Source organism: Populus nigra, chromosome 6, assembly GCF_951802175.1.
Source record: "Populus nigra chromosome 6, ddPopNigr1.1, whole genome shotgun sequence".
In the NCBI taxonomy this organism is placed as follows: domain Eukaryota; kingdom Viridiplantae; phylum Streptophyta; class Magnoliopsida; order Malpighiales; family Salicaceae; genus Populus; species Populus nigra.
In genome coordinates, this window is record NC_084857.1 from 13,468,186 (window position 1) to 13,485,201 (window position 17,016).

Genomic DNA, 17,016 nt, shown 5'->3' on the forward strand with positions numbered 1-17,016 from the left:
TTTTTAATATCAATAAATTAAAATAAAAAAATATCTTAGCATTGATACCATCATGCAAGACGGCTATCATGTAGTAACATCCAGAAGATGATGTACAGTCGACATCAACAACATCGAGTATGTTCCGGGAAATTGAAACTTTCGTAGAACAAGCGACACGTCATTATTCACTACTGGACATGGTTTTAATTAATATTTTATTTCTTATCTTCGTAGTTTTGTCTCTTTGCACACATAATTAAAAAGAATAAAGAGAGAAAGAGGAAAATCCATACTTTTTTCCCCAGAAAAAATATAATTAAACCTAAAACATGATTAAACTTGAGCATAAAGAAAAGACAAGAGAAATAGAATATATTTAATTTAATTAGATCATGTTCTAGCATCTTCAATCTCTGATTTTAGCGAATAGATTATATAAATACATTTGTTTATGAATATGATCACGTAAGCAAATACATCAATATTATGGAATAGAAAAACTCCTTCAAAGGCAAAGTTGAATTGCTGCCCACGCAAGACTCTTCCATTGAATTAACACTATAAAGGAGCGTGGAAGGTAACGATGAAGAATCACCACAAACCTCTCAGTCATGGCGGAAAGAGTGAAGCTGTTTGGAGCATTGCTCAGCCCATTTGTTTACCGAGTGATATGGGCACTAAAATTAAAGGCTATTCCATACGAGTTTATCGAAGAAGATCTCACCAATAAAAGTCCGCTGCTTCTCAAGTATAACCCTGTTCACAAGAAGATCCCGGTGCTTCTCCATGGCGATAAGCCAGTTTGCGAGTCCATGATCATTGTCGAATACATCGATGAGATGTGGCCCCAAAATCCATTGCTGCCAAATGACCCCTACGAGAGAGCTCTGGCTCGTTTCTGGGTCAAATTTGCCGAAGATAAGGTACAGCGTGCAGACATTATTATACATTTCATGATTCATACAATACTATAAAACTGGACTTGTTAAGCTTAATTTTCTTTGGTACTCCATTTAGTTTCCAGTGATTAATGTCATGGTTAATTCTGGTTTCAGAGTCCATCAGTGTGGAGACTGTTTCGTGCTAAAGGGGAAGAGCTTGAGAATACAACGAAGGAAACCCTGGAAATGTTGCAGAACGTTGAAGAACACGGGTTAGGGGAGAAGAAATTTTTTGGTGGAGACAGTGTAGGGATGGCAGATATAGCCTTTGGTTCTGTTGTTTATTGGTTGGAAGTCGTTGAAGAAGTACTAGGGGGAGGAGTAATATTTGAAGCCCACAAGTTTCCTCGCCTGCATGCCTGGATGAAAAACTTCAAGCAAGCCCCTATAATTAAAGAAAACCTTCCAGATAGGGACTGGTTGGTTACCTTCTTTAAGCGTCGCAGAGAAGCAATGGCTGCATCTGTCTGATCGGACCGGTGATACAGATAATAACGGGATCTGTGCTGTGTTTTTCAGTGTTCAGGACCTCTTGTTTCGTGTCTAGTCCGTCTCTTTATTGCATTCGTGTCGTCTTTCAGCTGGTCGTTGTGATAGGCCTAGGCCCGTCTTCGAGTCCCGTGTACTCGTTTTGTTACCTTCCATGAGTGAAGGAAGTAATAAAGGAATAAAAGAACTCGTTAACCTACCTCTATTTCTTATAATGGAGATTGACAAATGTTTAATTTAATTAACCAAAATCATAAAACAATAATTTCAGTAACGTTTTGATAGCATAATAATCACGAGGGATAGTTGGCATATGCTCCAATATCTATTTTTGTTGGTTTTTAAAATGGATTCAAATTTCACCAACGTTTTGATAAAATAAAATTATTGGGTTTTTAGTTAAATCAAACAAATAATTTACTTGGCAAACCTAGTTGACATTGCTTGATGTTTATAATATCTCAATTGTCCGATCAAATTTAGATTAATTAAGTTAATGTTTTATAAAAATAAAATTATTTTATTTTAATAAAAATATTTTATCCAAATTAATTTTATAACTTAACCATCTTGAACCATTTTCAAATTAAATTTAAAAACTATTTGATATTGTGTTAGTTTTTGTTTTTTTTGCTCAACCATAGAGAAAAAACCATTTTGTTAATCAAATAGCTTTCACCTTTTATATTAGATATTATGTATAATTGTGTTTTAAATTTTGATTTTATAAATGTTAAAATAACATGTTTTTTTATTCATTAAAATCTACTTTTTTTATTGTACTTATAAAAATTTATTTCAAAACAATTTTAATCAAAAACATATTTTTTAAAAATTTATTTTTTAAAAATCATAACTAAAAATATTTTTTTAGAATCTATTATTTAAAAACATAATTGCAAAAGCTATTATTATTATTGGTATACACTTTAAGGCATAATAGAGCATAAAAAGAAAATTCAATTTGCCACGTCATTTTGATAAGGGTAAGAGAATTGGAGGTGAATTTGTCACAGTTTGTTGATTGAATTTGAAGGGCTTGATTGAAATATATCAAGGACGGGATGGGTTAGAGAGAGCAGAGGAATATGACCTAGCAGCGACTGCTTAAGTGGCGGTTCATAACCTTAAGGGATTTTTATTTTTAAAAGTTTTCACATTAAATTAAAAAAATTTGATAAAATAATATATTTTTATTTTACTATGCTTTTAAATATATCCATTAGTTGACAATCAAATATAATTGTATAACTGATCGATCGTTTCATACAAAAACGATAAATGTATGGATTTTTTTTCAAATATGTTTTATAAGTAAAAATATATATTTTTATTCAATTTGTATATTAAAAAACATATTTCAATTAAAATCGTAAAAGGTTATTGCTCGTGTGGTAATTTTCACATGTGATTCTGAATAGCTAATTATGAATTTATTATAATAAATAAAGATTTGTTACAGATAAATTACGTGGATGACTTAGTAGATACATGAAAAGATCTAATCACTCCAAATCATAATGATAATTCAAAATAATCTTAACTTTTGTTTCGACCGTTGAGTTATTTTCAAATCATTACAAGATTTTTTTATTTTTTTTTTCAGAATAGCATATAATCACTACTTTTACTGTTGGATATTTAGATTTTAAAAATCTTATTTGGAATCCTAATTTTAACAATTTTATAAAAAATTTTAATATTAATTAAAAATTTATTGTAATTTCCAACTATAATATATAACAGGTGTCATGTTTGATAATTATAATATTTTAAATATTTAATTAAATATCATATTTTCCAATCAAAACATACAAAAATATACTATTTCACTGAAAAAAAATATTATTTTTATATTATTTCCTTTTTATTTTCATTTTTCATGTTAATTACCGAATTTATCCACCCTTAACTAAAACTAAATCCGCCCTCGTAAGACTTCCCAAGATGATCCCCTCTACTCTAGTTACACTGTATTCAGACAGAATCCCAATCTCACAAAACGACAACAGAGTAAAGAAAAAGGCCAAAGGAAAGAAACGATAAAAAATGCAAAGCCAAACTTGATTCACATTCCTTCTTTCTTCACTTCTCTGTCTCTGATCTCCTCTTCAATGGCACAGACCAACGAGCAAGAATTATAGGAGAACCAGAGCAAGGACATGGAAGAGGGCTTAGCTTTAGTAGTGGAGAGGAAAGGAAAGAAAAGGAAAAGAAAGAAGATGAGAGAGGATCGAGGTCGTCCTTTTTGTCAAGACCCTTTGGATGTGCTTGGTAGGGACTTGATGTTGAGGGTTTTGAGCAACCTTGACGCACGCAGCTTGGCACTATGTCTCGTCGTTTCTCGTACCTGGAACCGTGTTGCTTCTAGTGATCTTCTTTGGACCTCCAAGGTCAGTTTTTTTATTCCCTTTTCTTTTTTAATTGATGTTTGTTATGATACCGGATGATGGGATTGGTTATGATTTAATTACCTGAGGGATTTTGGTGTTTTGGCTATGTCTTTGATTAATTAATTTTTTGGGGTTTGCTTGCTTTTGATCCTTTTGCAGGGAATTGTATTGTTTTTACTTTTTAATTTGGTTCTAAAGGATGGATGCTAAAACAACAAGTCAATAGTTTATGCTAAAAAACAAAAGATTAATGTGTTATTTAAGTTATTTTCATATTCATTCAGTGGAAAAAGAATTAGTGGTTTGATCAAGGTTAATAGAGCTGGAAGTTATGCAGTTATTATCCTATAATTAAATAATTTGCAAACGTATATTGATGAAGTTCGAAAAACTTCACACGGACCTTTCCACGGCTGCTTAATGGGATTGGAAAAAAAAATGTGCATGGGTTAATAATCCATTTTCTCCTGTGAAACAAGTACTTCATAGGACCCTCCAATGCCTAAGCATAATTTATAGAATAACGGAAATGAAAATGTAGGAGAATGCAAGCATAATTTATAGAAGAAGCGAAATGAAAATGTAGGAGAATGTGTTGTGTTCTATATTTGTGGATATATAATGTTATGCAGTTCTCTTTTATACCTGTTGGTCATTGGTATTAATATACCTAGCATCACTTGTATTTTCTGTATTTTCATTATAGCATCACTTGTATTTTCTGTATTTTCATTATAGGTTGTAGGTTCGCACACCTACTTGTAGGAATCAAAGAATATTTAATTCACCGTGAATGTCTGCACAAACAACTTGTTAGGACAAGTTGTTCATGCTATCATGTTAACTTGTGAGACAAGGCTTTTAGGTAGGCATCGTATTGATAATTTAGAGAGTTCAAGTGGGCATCGTATTAATAACCTTGTAAGAAGAAAATTCAAGTGTGAGAGTTCAAGTGGGCAACGTATTAATAACCTTGTAAGAAGAAAATTCAAGTGTGACTGATAACTTGTAAAACAGAGAATTCAAAGTGGTGAATATATTGGGCATGCCTTGAACCTTGTGTCATGTCCAATTTGAAATTTGCTCAATATGAAAAGAGCCAATGTGTTTGTCGCTAGTTTGGGTTGGCCACCTTTTCCCTCTCTTTCTCTCTTCTTTTTTCTTCTTCTCCCTCACTTTTTGAGGTGAGTTCGGTTGGGTTAGGGTTTTTTTTTGCCTAGTTGAGCCAAAACAAGTTCTCCTTTCCTCTCCCTTCCGGGGTTTAGTTGGATCGGGTTAGGTGTTGAATTGAAGAGTTATTAAATGATCAGGGACTGAAATGGAAGAAGGGGTAGAACATTGTTTAGCACGTCATACATGCTCTATGTCGTCTTCAAGCTGCATGGCTGGATGCTTTCGGCCTCCAATGGTGGTCTTCCATGGAATCGTTAGCTTTGTCTTGGTGAGGGATGTGTTCCTAGCGGGTGTGTCAACGGCAAGTTACTAGTGTAGCTCTGGCATCCTATTGTCCCCCCCCCCCTCTTTTTCTTCTCTCTTCTTTCCTAGGTCGGTTGGGCTGTTATTATGTCTAGTTGGGCCTTTTTGTTTCTTTCTTCCCTCTTCTTTTCTCTTCTTTCCTTCTCTTCTCTCTTTTCTCCTTCTATCTTCTCCTCTCTTTTTGAGCTCGATTGGGTGTTTTTCCTTCTCCCCTTTTTTCATATTCTTCTTCTCTTCCTCTCTTTTCTTTCCTTCCCAATCAGGCTCGGCTGGCCTGAATTTTTATCTCTCTTCTTTTTCTATTTTTTCTTTTTTTCTCTCTCTTCACGGGCCCAGTTGGGCTTTTTTATTTTGACCCCATCATGTATGAAGATGCATTTATCTCTGCTAATGTGGAGCATATGTTGGAAATATCAAGCATACGAATGTTGTTTTCAACCTTTGAGCCTTGTAGCTAAGAAATCTCTTCGGTGTTTTGAGCTTGTCGCTGTGGGATTAGGCATGTGCTATGAATGTATCTTGCTTGAGATGGGTTTTAAAAGAATTCAAGTTATTTTTGAACTAGAATTACGATCTATCTCTCTAGTTTGTACTTAAGTAACAAGAATGCTGCTCTTAAAGGCACCTAACTACGATGAGCAAAAAATAGAATATTTAAAGGACATCCTAGAGCAGAGTGGTAGATAGAGAGAATGTTTAAGGTAAGGTAAGATGACACGAATATAGTGTTACAGAATGAAGTTATTGACAATGGAAGGAGACCTTGAGGTGAGCGCCTTGTTGCAGGTTTGAGGTTGCTATCATGTGCAATTAAATTTTGATGGGTTCCAGTGCTTTTCACCAACCCCGAGAAGTGAATGTTATGAGTGCCCTTTCCTTTCTGAGCAAATAATTTTATTGTGCAATCATGAAGCTTCCATTCTTTTTCTATGGTCAATGTTACTTTACGTGTTCATGAGAACAGCTGCTGTGGTATTAATTTAGGATAATTTTGCATTATAAAATTTGACTCTACTTTTGCTGTCCGTTTTAGTGTGAGGAATTGTGGTGTGGGAAGGCACACATACCACGCTTGTCTCTTGTCCGGGGAATTTCTAAGTTGGATGCTTATTCACTATCTGTTATGGATGGCAAACGCGTGAGTATCGTGTAACCTGTGCCCCTATTCCCAACTCTCTGTCTCCTTTTCCAATTCAGACAGTCCTCATTAATTCAGAAACTTGTGCATGCGTGTGTTTTACTTGCGAATGTGCTGGGGGAAGCCCCAACCAAAGTGATTATTTTGTTTGTTGTTTATGTCAGAATCGTATCATGAGGGATGATCTATGTGATCACGTTTGGGAGTTTCACTTTACCAAGGTATGCTTCTTCTATGTAGATTGCAGTCTCATATTTGGTAAAGTCAAACCCATGCGGTGCAGTGATGATTCAACAATGTGAAGCTTGCTGGAAGTGTTCGATAGTTTTACAAAGCCAAAGCTCCTTTGTATTTTGTTTCATTGTTTGATCACAATTCCTGCATGCCACAAGTACTTGCATGCAAAGCAGCCTTAAAATTCATTCCAGTACTAAGGGAAGGTCATGATTAATCCTTGGTCCTTTTACACGTCTATTTCTTAACCTGCTTTATCTCGTTTGCCCTATTAGTGAAAGCACTTGGTAAGTCAGAAGCCCATTCTTTGGTGGATTCTCTGATGATTCCTATAATTTCTGTGTTGTGAATGACATCTAAACTAATAGTTCTCATAACGGACAATCATCAACCCTTTTTTTTTTTCCTTACAACCCGTGGAACATTGTTCTGAAAGTTTAGCTCATAGCTTGCTTGAGTCTTGTTACTATTCTTTCTTGCGAAGCTCATTTAGTTTGACAAATATCAATCCTCAGGCAGCTCCAGAATACTGGCGCAATCTTGATCCCTACTGGAAAGGCAATGGCCCTCCCATGCACCGGTACTTTCATCCAGATGGAAGCCAAACTGCAGATCCTGGTGACAAGGTCTGGGGTGGTCATGAAAGCTGCTATTCCATCGTGACTAGTATTATTGGCGAAGGAAAGATCAGGGAGCACTATGTTCGGATAAACCGGTGGCGTCCTCTTGCTGTGTCCAGGAAACAGGACTGGAGCTGGGAAATGACCAACAACCTTTTCTGTTACTCAAGTATTCCAGATGCCTACAAGGAAGGTGGAACGGGACCACTCTTTTTGGTTATGTAAATATTTCTCCTCTTTAACATGTATAATTGTTGTTTTTAGTTTCCTCTATCCTGCACGCTGTTTAGAACAGTAGCTGAAATGGCAACTTTTGTGTACAGATTTATGTGAATAATACAGTATACCTAGTCATGCTTTAAGTCATTTGATTTGTACTGTGTACAGAATATACTCTTAGGTATCGATATGAATAAGATGAACTTTCTTTTGATAAAATTTGAGAGTTCAAGGGATATCTGTTGAATCATGATGGTGTGTTTAACACTACTTTCCCTAAGCATATAAATTTACGAATCATTATTACAACAAGAATTCTCTGTACTGTGTAAACGAAGAATTGATTCTGTCAGTGGTGCAAGTGATTTTCATAGTATAAAGTGCATTCTTGTTCTCTTCTATCCTTGGGATCGTATCATGTTTTTGCTCACAGAACTCTCAGCTGTGGAGCATTAATTTGATTGCTCGTCTGTCATGATCATATTGGACAACCACCAATAGATTGATTTTTAACCTCTTACTTTTTAGCAACCTGTTCATGAATCTCTTCCTGGGACTTCAAGAACTGATTTCCTTTCTGTTCTCTTCCTAGAAATATAATTGTCACAGATGGCATTCTAAGTTGTGATTTGAGTTCTCTTCCCATCCTATTCTTCTGCTTGTAGGTTGTTTATTTTCTATAATCTCTGTGCTATCTTTGCCTCGTTTTAAGATGCAGCAGCTTTTCCCATTTTATCGTGTAGAACTCCCAACCTGGAAAAGAGAGTCAATTTGGATGACTAATTCGTAGAAGTTGAAGGAGAACAGTGTTCAAATTTTCATTTACATCCTAGCTTCTGTTGATAGTTCTGCCCCTTTGAACTTCGTAAATCGGGCTTCAAAAAATGTAAATATACAAAATTACTCATCAGTATCACAACTCTCTGCATCTACACCCACCTCGGACAACTTTAAAACAGAATGTTGTAGTTGGCGTGACAGAGTATTCCCATCAGATTGTGACATGTATCAAAACAACAGGATCACAAATTAACTTTGCAAGAGAGGAGATGGGAGTAGATGAAAGGAAAAGGAAAGGGACTTTACAACTTCAATGTTAACAAATACACCAGTGGCCTGAACCAGCCTGGCCTGAAACTGTAGTAGGTTATTGCTAAATGAGAAGGCTGTAAGAAGGCATGTCTTCAATCCGTAAGACGTCATCCATTAGAAGTTCTCTCTCTACCTGAGCTCGAGTAGATTTCAAGACATCCTAGTACATATATCATTTGATCAGTGACCTTTAACAATCAGCATGCAGCATAAAGGGAATTGACGTGTTGATATACTGATCAGCAAAACCAAGCTATCAATCCATATGGACACAAAAAGGAATGGAGGAGGCTAAATAGATTCTCACATTGAACTCCATGTATGTAGCATTTCTATGTAGCCATTGATTGTCCATCACCACGAAAGCCACACAATAGAGAAGGTCAAATGCCCATTCGCTTTCTGAAAGCACAAATTTTAGTCATTAGGCGGCCATAGAAACAAGTGAATTGATATGTCCTAGGATAATAATGGCAAAGTAGAGTAGCCAACTCTATGTTCAGCCACTTCACCTATCACAAAGGCACCTCCACTTAGCCTTTCTGATGGACTGGAGTTGCATAGGGCTCTTTAGGACATGACTATACGACCTTAATGTTTTACTGGATATAGCTGCTGCTTCTTACCTGACAGAATCTGTAAGAAAACTGGTCTGACAAATGTTCGAGGTTTCACTGCATAAAATAAGTTCACCGAATTAAAACATGTCAAAAACAACAGCAAATTTAGGCCAAAATAAAGATGTTTTGGTTCATGAAGATCTTCTAGGAGTATCATTAGCCCGCTCCGCCCCATTGGTAGCAATTTGTTTTTAACTTCAAAAAATATCCAAACATTTTTAATGTGTTTTTTAACTTACAAAAAACTTAACCATGAACATAAAATATTATGTATATTGAATGATATTTTTATTAAATATTGATATGGTAAGTTTTGGATAATATTTTAAAAATAATATTGAGACGACATATTGAACTTATGTTAACCTGTTAAATTTACGTCTCATATCATAAAACTATGATAACCTTATACAAATTATATCAAAATAAGTTATTAAGGACAGTTCTTAATCAACAAAATATTGAATAATGAAATTAAAAATAAATTAAAAAATGATAAAAAAACTACCCGAGTCAATTTGGATTAACCTGTTAAACTCGCAATCTGGGTCATAAAATCAAAATAATCCTATAGAAAGTAAATCATAAAAAATTACAAAACTCAATTTTCAACAAACTCAATATTGAAAGATAAAATAGAAAAAAATTAATTAAAAAAAATTAATAAGAAATAACTCAAGTCAACCTGGACAAACCTGTTAGACTTGCAATCTTAATCATGAGACCAAGATAACTTCATAAAAAAAATACAAAGTTCATTTCCAACCAATCAAATATTAAGGGTTGAAATCGGGAAAAAAAATCATGAGATCGGGATAATTTCACAGAAAATAAATTGAAAAAAATATGGTGCTCAATTCTCAAATAACATAATATTAAAGGATGAAATTAAAAAAAACTAAATAAAAAACAAATATTGAGTTGTTGGAAGGTGAAATTGAAAAAAAATCAAATTAAAAAGAAACCCAAAAAATAAACTGAGTCAACCCGAGTCAATTTACTAAACTCACGATCCAGATCATGAGATTTGGATAATCTCATAAAAAATAAATAAAAAAAATTATGAATTCCAATTAAAAAAGAACCGAAAAAAATTAATAGTTCAACTTGTCAAACTCACGACCAAGATCATGAGATCGGGATAACCTTGTAGAAAGTTAATTGAAAAACAATTATGATCCAATATTAAAGAATAAAATAAAAAAAATCAATTAAAAAAGTGGGTAAAAAACGATTCTAGTCAATCCAAGTTAACTTGTTAAATCTACAACTTAGGTTATGAGATCGAAATAAATTTATAAAAAACAAATAAAAAAATTATGAAACTTTATTTTCAAACGGATCTAATGTTGAAGGTTGAAATAAAAAAAAATTAAATCCATAAAACTTATATATAACCGAACAAAAAAATTTATATATGACTTTATAAAAAAATTAAAAAGTATAATTTCAAAAATAAACTAATATTAAAAAATAAATTAGATGGTGAAATCGTTAAATTGAAAGGGAAAAAAACTAACAAAAAAAAACACAATTTAGGAGAAGTGTTTTGTGTGTGACGACATTTGATTTAGCCATAACCTTTTGTGTTTTTTAAATTAATTCATTAAAGAATGAGCATAGTAATTATGATGTTTGTCAAGATGCAGTTGATGTGAAATTCTGGAGAAAAGCTAATATTCATTTCACACTTACCGGCATCAAGGTCAAGCATCTGCATAATCATAAATGTGATATTTACACCAGCAACTGCAAATGGATACTCCCAAGCAGATCGTTTTCCTCCTTGTTTTTTTAGCAAATGTTGAAATGATATCTGTCACGAAAAAAACAGATAATGTTATTGCAAAACGTAGCCTGGTGTAAGCCTATTTATTCAAACTTCTCTGTACTGCCAGATAAGAATCTTACTGAAAATGTCTTTGCAAAGAACAGTAGGTTTTCCAGAGAAAGGAATCCAGCTCCTCTGTCCACCAGGAAAAAACGCGCAGCTAAATAAGTGAAAACAATCACACCAGATATGCTGAATAAATGACAAGCAGTTAAAACAACCTGAAATCAGTAGATGGATCTCTTCCCTGCCATCCCATTTCTTTCCATTGATCAGATATTAAACCACTCAGCTCCCGATCGGGATATGTGGCAGACCATAGAGCTCTCAAAGCATCCTGTTCTCGTTGAAGCATCTTGTTAGGAGATGTCTAGACTCCATAACGTAGTTATAATTGCTTTTTAAAATGTTTTTTTATTTATATTTTGTTCTTTTAAATTATTTTTTTGACATTACCATACCAAAATAATCCAAAAACATAAAAAATTAATTTAAAGAAAAAAAAATTTCACAAACTTACATTGCGGCCCAAACAGGGGCTTGATTAGTCAGAAAAAAACTTGCAGCAAAATGTAAATATGGGATGCAGTTTCAGGGTTTTAGTTTCAACCGCTGCACCTATGTTACAGATTTGATTCTGTGATATATCCCAGTCCATATTTTCCGATTTAAGATATGAACCATAGTTTTCAAGTCTGGAGTTTACTCCTACGAAAAATTCCAATGACAGAGAATGAAAACAATACCATACCTGGTGATCTGGCCTGGAAGCATCAAAATATACCTTCATCCTATCCTTCAACCTCTTCAATCTTTCTTCCTGCAAGATTTTAAACTAATCTATCATGGTTGGCAATCATAAAGAAAAGAGAGAGAAATGCTAAAGATCATAAAACTGGAAAAGCTATAACAAACTTCTATGAAGTCTCAGTTTCACGATTTCATATAAACTAGATTAAAGGAATAGTTTAGGTAAAATTGAGCCCGGTCCCTACACTACCTGTAAAATCAAAGGCATTATTATGACAACGCAAGATTGGAAACTCAGTAACTAATATATGTACAAATTCAGTTCATAATCTACACGAATGGCTGACATGGGAAGACAATGTGTCCATTACTATTTTCCTGCATTTTGACTTTATATAATTGATCTTGCTAAACTATTTGCAAAGTGAAAGCAACCCCTAGTAGAGACTAGAGACTTAAACAACGAGGTCTGGATTTGTTAAGAAGCATCACAGTGAGGGATGATTGATTAAATTAAAGAAATAAGCTTTATTAATCTGCACTTCGAAGTTTGCCAGAACAGACCAGTTTTGAGCATCACATAGATCAGCTCCATTTGGACAATGTACGACCAAGGAAGGCATCTTTATTGGTAAGAATCGACGGAAACCAGATGTTTAGAGTTTAGTGTTAGAATAAGACGAGTGAAATAACAGCAAAAAGAACAAGAAAAACCAATAAAAATTATCATCTTTTTTTCTTCAATACTATATGGTTCTTGTTGTAAGTTCACTTGCCTGTTGAGGGGTCAAGTTAATGCAAATTCGTTCATATGCTCCCTTTCGCTTGAAGCAAACACAAGTGAGGCCCTTACCAATCCAAGTATGCGACCCACAAGTTGCATCATCTGCATACAACCATCAATATCTTTGCTTCAATCATAAAGAACAATATTCACTTCAGCAACCAATGACAAGCCCAATATTTTGCAGCCATAATTTTAGCCAAAATACAAGAACAAGCGAGGTGGGGGGAATTTTTTTTTTTTAAAAAAAGGCTACCAACTAGCAGAGCAAGACAATCTTTAGCCACCTGGTTTAACAGCCACGCTAAAGCATTTCATATCAGCAATATGGAAAAGCAATGCTCCCAGTTCTAAAACCTGAAGTTTCAGGGGGTGATGAATCCCACATAACATAAGCTTATTACAGTATAATAACATGAAAACAAACATATTTTTGGTAACGAGCATGGAGCAGTCTGCTGCATGACCAGTTTTGTCTCTGAAAAGGCAGTGGGGACCTCCGACAAGGCGGCTGGATATAAAGGTCACGTGCCGCACGACGGTGGTTCTGCTAGCGTACTACAACATTATTTTACGTATATAATCAATTGTGTTTTACTGCTATCATTTGCGTCCGGGCCGATACATACGTGACAGTCTCAGAGCCCGATGCAGTGTCTTCGTTTAACCGGCGAGCATAAAGAAGAGAGAGTGTAGACACGCGCTGAGTTGGAAATCCCACCACATGGGGAACATATGGTATCCATGTGAGCACTCGATCTAATAGGGTCGGAAGTGTCTTCCACGCTCTAATAACGGAAAGCAAGTCTTGACGGTCTGTCACCTCCAATCATGTCAAAGAACTGACTCATTGTTTCTTTTTCCATGCCAAGATTGCAAATAAAGACAAACCTTCACTCTCTTGCCACGTTTACCGTCCATCCACGGAGAAATTAGTAAGCCATTCACATATATTTTTATCTATAGGTAATACCGTGCGTGAAAGGTTGTAAAAATCAAAGCTATTTTAGTGCCTGCATAGTTATATATATATATATATATATATATATATATATATATATATATATATATTTTATTTGTATTTTTTTGAAATAAAAGTTTTTAAAAACTTTTCAAACTGCTTTTGAAAAAAAAGCAATTTTAACCCGATATAATACAAAGCTTAAAAAATGATGGGTTGCAGTGCAATTCGTGTTTTATGATTTTTTTTATTTTTTTATATTTTTATATTAGTTTGGTATGCTAATTTTAAAAATATATTTTTAAAAAATATATTTTTTTAAATATATTTTAAAAAATAACTAATACCATCTTCTTAAATATTATATCAATAACAAGTAAAATAGATTGCTAGAACATGTTTTGATTAGGTTTTAACTGTAACTCAGTAGATCAACTCCAACTCTAATTTTTAACTAGCCCAGATAGATCCTGGGTCAACCGGTCAAAAAGAGGTTGATTTCCCGAGTATGAGTGAGTTTTTTATATATATACCGGTAGTTATTTGTTTCACGTGAAGGTCTATGTTTGACAACACAAGTTGTTACGCCTAATACCAACAACCTTTTTGGGGACGTTGGACCACCATTCCAATCAGTGACAGTCACCGTGAAGTGTACCGGCTTTGATCACTGGCCCACTAGCCCGTCCGATGCACCATAGTCCCCTTCTCCTCACACACTGACTGTTTTAGTCACTAGTTTATTACTCTCAATCGTGCCGAATCCGGCAAGATCAAAGATTTATTTCATTCCACGATAATCCCAAATTTGCTGTAACTATACACCGATTACATTTGCGTAATAATAACAATTTATTAAATTAAAAGTACAAATGTGTGCATAAATTATTGTTAAAACCGTGTCTACCACTGGTATTTTGAAGTTTAATCGCCAACAATGTTCTCGTAAAGCACGGATCCTGTTACACAAACACTTGCCTGTAGCTTTCTTATTGTTGAATAATTACAAATTCCTAAGAGCATGAACAATAAATCAAACAATGCAGTGTCAAAAAGGACTGGACAGTATAATTGACAGGGAAAAGAATCCAGAGTGTCTGATAGCATAAAGAACGAACGGAGAATTAAACAAGCAAACGCAGAGCTCTGGAAATATTATAGTTGATGATCACGTGAAGTCATAGAAACAGAGAGATTAATCAATGCAAGGGAATCAGATGGTTTCTGGTTTTCTGCATGCAATCAAGAAAATGGATTCTGCTTATATTGAAGGAGTCGCGTTGTCAGAGTGAAGAAAAGGGATAAAACCTGAAGAAGCAGAGCCGTGAGCGCAAGATCGGTTGGTGGTTGTAGAAGGAGAGAGAGCACGGATGGCCACGCAGCTACCCCGGACCCTGACAACACTCATCGCTAAATGATTAGAAGCCGCCAATTTACTGCCTACCAAGTTCTGAGAAGAGAGGAAAGGGGGAGAAAGCAGAAAGAGAGAGGCGGTTCCTTCTGGCCCCGACTTTGGCGATCGAGTGGGAGTGATAAAAGAAGTGTCGAGCGACTCGAATTCGAAGGCGAGGAATGAACCGGTTTTTGTCCCGTTTCGCATGTGGAGACGAATTTACGGATTGCCCCCCAACAGAGGCCGACGGCTCGTCAATCCTAATTGCATCGACATTCATCTTTGGCGAGAGGGATAAAATCATAAAAGAGTGTCAAATGTCAATGACTCAATATTTAACTTCTTCTCTAGCAGCACAAGACAATTAGTGCATTGCTGACCACGGCCTTTGATATAGCGATCGTAACAAGGGACTGAATTAATTAAGATACAAAAATTATAAGCGTCTAATATAGTCAACTTTTTTTCATTCTTTTTAGAAAAAAAAATATATATATATTTGAGAGTGCACAGGAAGGAATGAGATCACGGGATGATGGAGGCGTGGGCTGGTGCCCCCGGCCCCACCATTCAGGAGTAGAAATTGCCATTTAAATCCATTAGTTATTGCATATGAATTTTAATATTTTTATATATAACGATTTTAATGTGTATTTTTGTTGTTTGATAATCACAAAATCATCGTATGACTACATAGGTTTGCCTATTTGTTTAGTTTATAATTACCAAACAAAATAGTATAAAAAATAAAAACATTATTATAAAAATATAACCAAGTTAAAATTTTTGTTATTGTCAGTAATAAATTATTTATCTCTAATACTTTATCGCTTTTTATTTTATATAAAATAACTAATTAACTTCAATAAACCTGTAAGAATTTTAGCAACTTCTTATTGTCTAAGTATATTTTAAAATAAGATTCATTGGTTTCAAATGAATTACACTAAATATCTATCTATAAAAATCAAATCTAAGTTATAGAGTAGAAAACACGATTTAAATATTAAGTTCAAAAAAACCAATAACAAATAAAAAAAACTCAAAAAAATAACACTTTTCACTCATCAGAAACACTAATTTGCATTATTTAAGATCCAAAACATTAATCACTTATAATTCATGAATATATATTAATTATAATGAATATTTGTATTTATAAACATATCCATGAATATTCATGATTCACAAATTAATTATGATTAAATTCATTATTACCATATAAGTAATATACTAGTTTATGTATCGAGATATTTTATGAATAAAAAATTAATGATCACACAAAAACTTGATAGCAAATATATTTTATTAAAAACCCAAACTCATGATCCTATAAGTTTGTTGTCCAGTCACAAAGTTTTTTTTAAAATTTTTTATTATCCAAATGCCGTTTGAGAACAATTTCCTAACCATCTTTAATAATTTTTAAAAAATATATTTATATTACATATTAAAGCACTCATGTTGAAATTATAAAATTCAATATGATTTTAATTTTAAATATGAGTGACCCTCGCATTTTACAAAGTAGTATATTAGTCTTATATAATGCCGTGAGTTTTTAATTTGTTATTGTATTTTTAATTGTTTTAATTTTATTCTTACAAAATGACTAAAATTTTAATTTATCATCTTGTTGATTTTTCGTTTTAAATTAACATAGCCAAACATGCATATGATTTAATATTATATAAAAAAATGATCCTAGTAAAGGTGGAGGGTCACCTAAGACAGGAGAAAATGGATGTTTATAAGAGGGTGGGAGATCCGGTCTCACGTGAAGTTGTTCAAAAAAAAAAAATGATTTGTCGCGTGCTTTATATACGATTGACATGTTCACAGAGTGTAATACTATTTTTTATATATATATTATTATCAATATTGATGTTTGAATTAGCTTATACATATTTTAATTAATTTTATAAATTTTAAAATTAATGATTATTTAAATTTTTAGTGATTCTAAAATTTATAAAACTCAAACTAATAATCTTCAAAAAACAAATCTAAAGTCGGACAAGTTAAATTACACATCTTAGAATTTATAAAGCACAGTACTTATTCATTCATGTGTCTTGAAAAAATAAATACAG

General features: G+C 33.7%; 3 protein-coding genes across 7 annotated transcripts; 2 read left to right on the plus strand and 1 right to left on the minus strand.

The window, feature by feature from the left end:
* The first annotated feature begins 304 nt into the window (after window positions 1-304).
* On the plus strand, window positions 305-1,611 carry LOC133696850 (probable glutathione S-transferase). The gene is made up of 2 exons (XM_062119134.1): window positions 305-905; window positions 1,038-1,611. Exons 1-2 carry the CDS (start codon window positions 594-596, stop codon window positions 1,392-1,394), a joined length of 669 nt encoding a protein of 222 aa, XP_061975118.1. The 5' UTR covers window positions 305-593; the 3' UTR covers window positions 1,395-1,611.
* Window positions 1,612-3,373: 1,762 nt separating this feature from the next.
* LOC133697620 (uncharacterized) lies at window positions 3,374-7,711 on the plus strand. Of its 2 annotated transcripts, XM_062120301.1 has the most exons (4): window positions 3,376-3,805; window positions 6,315-6,419; window positions 6,584-6,640; window positions 7,169-7,711. In XM_062120301.1, the coding sequence occupies exons 1-4, from the start codon at window positions 3,575-3,577 to the stop codon at window positions 7,496-7,498; spliced, it is 723 nt and encodes a 240-aa protein (XP_061976285.1). In that variant the 5' UTR covers window positions 3,376-3,574; the 3' UTR covers window positions 7,499-7,711. The 2 variants fall into 2 exon arrangements, with proteins under 2 accessions (XP_061976286.1, XP_061976285.1); XM_062120302.1 differs by lacking the exon at window positions 6,315-6,419 and having other exon boundaries at window positions 3,374-3,805.
* Window positions 7,712-8,285: 574 nt separating this feature from the next.
* Window positions 8,286-15,168, minus strand: LOC133697618 (uncharacterized). 4 transcript variants are annotated; one of them, XM_062120298.1, is made up of 9 exons: window positions 14,839-15,168; window positions 12,558-12,671; window positions 11,787-11,851; window positions 11,257-11,372; window positions 11,116-11,170; window positions 10,900-11,020; window positions 9,211-9,258; window positions 8,892-8,986; window positions 8,286-8,744 (listed from the first exon to the last, which is right to left on the minus strand). In XM_062120298.1, the coding sequence occupies exons 1-9, from the start codon at window positions 15,128-15,130 to the stop codon at window positions 8,646-8,648; spliced, it is 1,005 nt and encodes a 334-aa protein (XP_061976282.1). In that variant the 5' UTR covers window positions 15,131-15,168; the 3' UTR covers window positions 8,286-8,645. The 4 variants fall into 4 exon arrangements, with proteins under 4 accessions (XP_061976282.1, XP_061976281.1, XP_061976284.1 ...); XM_062120297.1 differs by having other exon boundaries at window positions 11,787-11,855; window positions 12,562-12,671; window positions 14,839-15,165; XM_062120300.1 differs by lacking the exon at window positions 14,839-15,168 and adding an exon at window positions 12,857-13,434.
* Window positions 15,169-17,016: the final 1,848 nt, after the last annotated feature.

What these genes read in the sequence shown, in the direction of transcription:
- LOC133696850 (XM_062119134.1), top strand. Translation starts at nt 594, where the DNA reads ATGGCGGAAAGAGTGAAGCTGTTTGGAGCATTGCTCAGCCCATTTGTT. An exon ending in TCAAATTTGCCGAAGATAAG is followed by an intron (nt 906 to 1,037) that starts GTACAGCGTGCA and finishes TTCTGGTTTCAG; the next exon opens with AGTCCATCAGTGTGGAGACT.
- LOC133697620 (XM_062120301.1), top strand. Translation starts at nt 3,575, where the DNA reads ATGGAAGAGGGCTTAGCTTTAGTAGTGGAGAGGAAAGGAAAGAAAAGG. An exon ending in ATCTTCTTTGGACCTCCAAG is followed by an intron (nt 3,806 to 6,314) that starts GTCAGTTTTTTT and finishes TGTCCGTTTTAG; the next exon opens with TGTGAGGAATTGTGGTGTGG. An exon ending in CTGTTATGGATGGCAAACGC is followed by an intron (nt 6,420 to 6,583) that starts GTGAGTATCGTG and finishes TGTTTATGTCAG; the next exon opens with AATCGTATCATGAGGGATGA.
- LOC133697618 (XM_062120298.1), bottom strand. Translation starts at nt 15,130, where the DNA reads ATGCGAAACGGGACAAAAACCGGTTCATTCCTCGCCTTCGAATTCGAG. An exon ending in GATGCTTGACCTTGATGCCG is followed by an intron (nt 9,259 to 10,899) that starts GTAAGTGTGAAA and finishes TATTTTATGCAG; the next exon opens with TGAAACCTCGAACATTTGTC. An exon ending in CTACATACATGGAGTTCAAT is followed by an intron (nt 8,745 to 8,891) that starts GTGAGAATCTAT and finishes TATATGTACTAG; the next exon opens with GATGTCTTGAAATCTACTCG.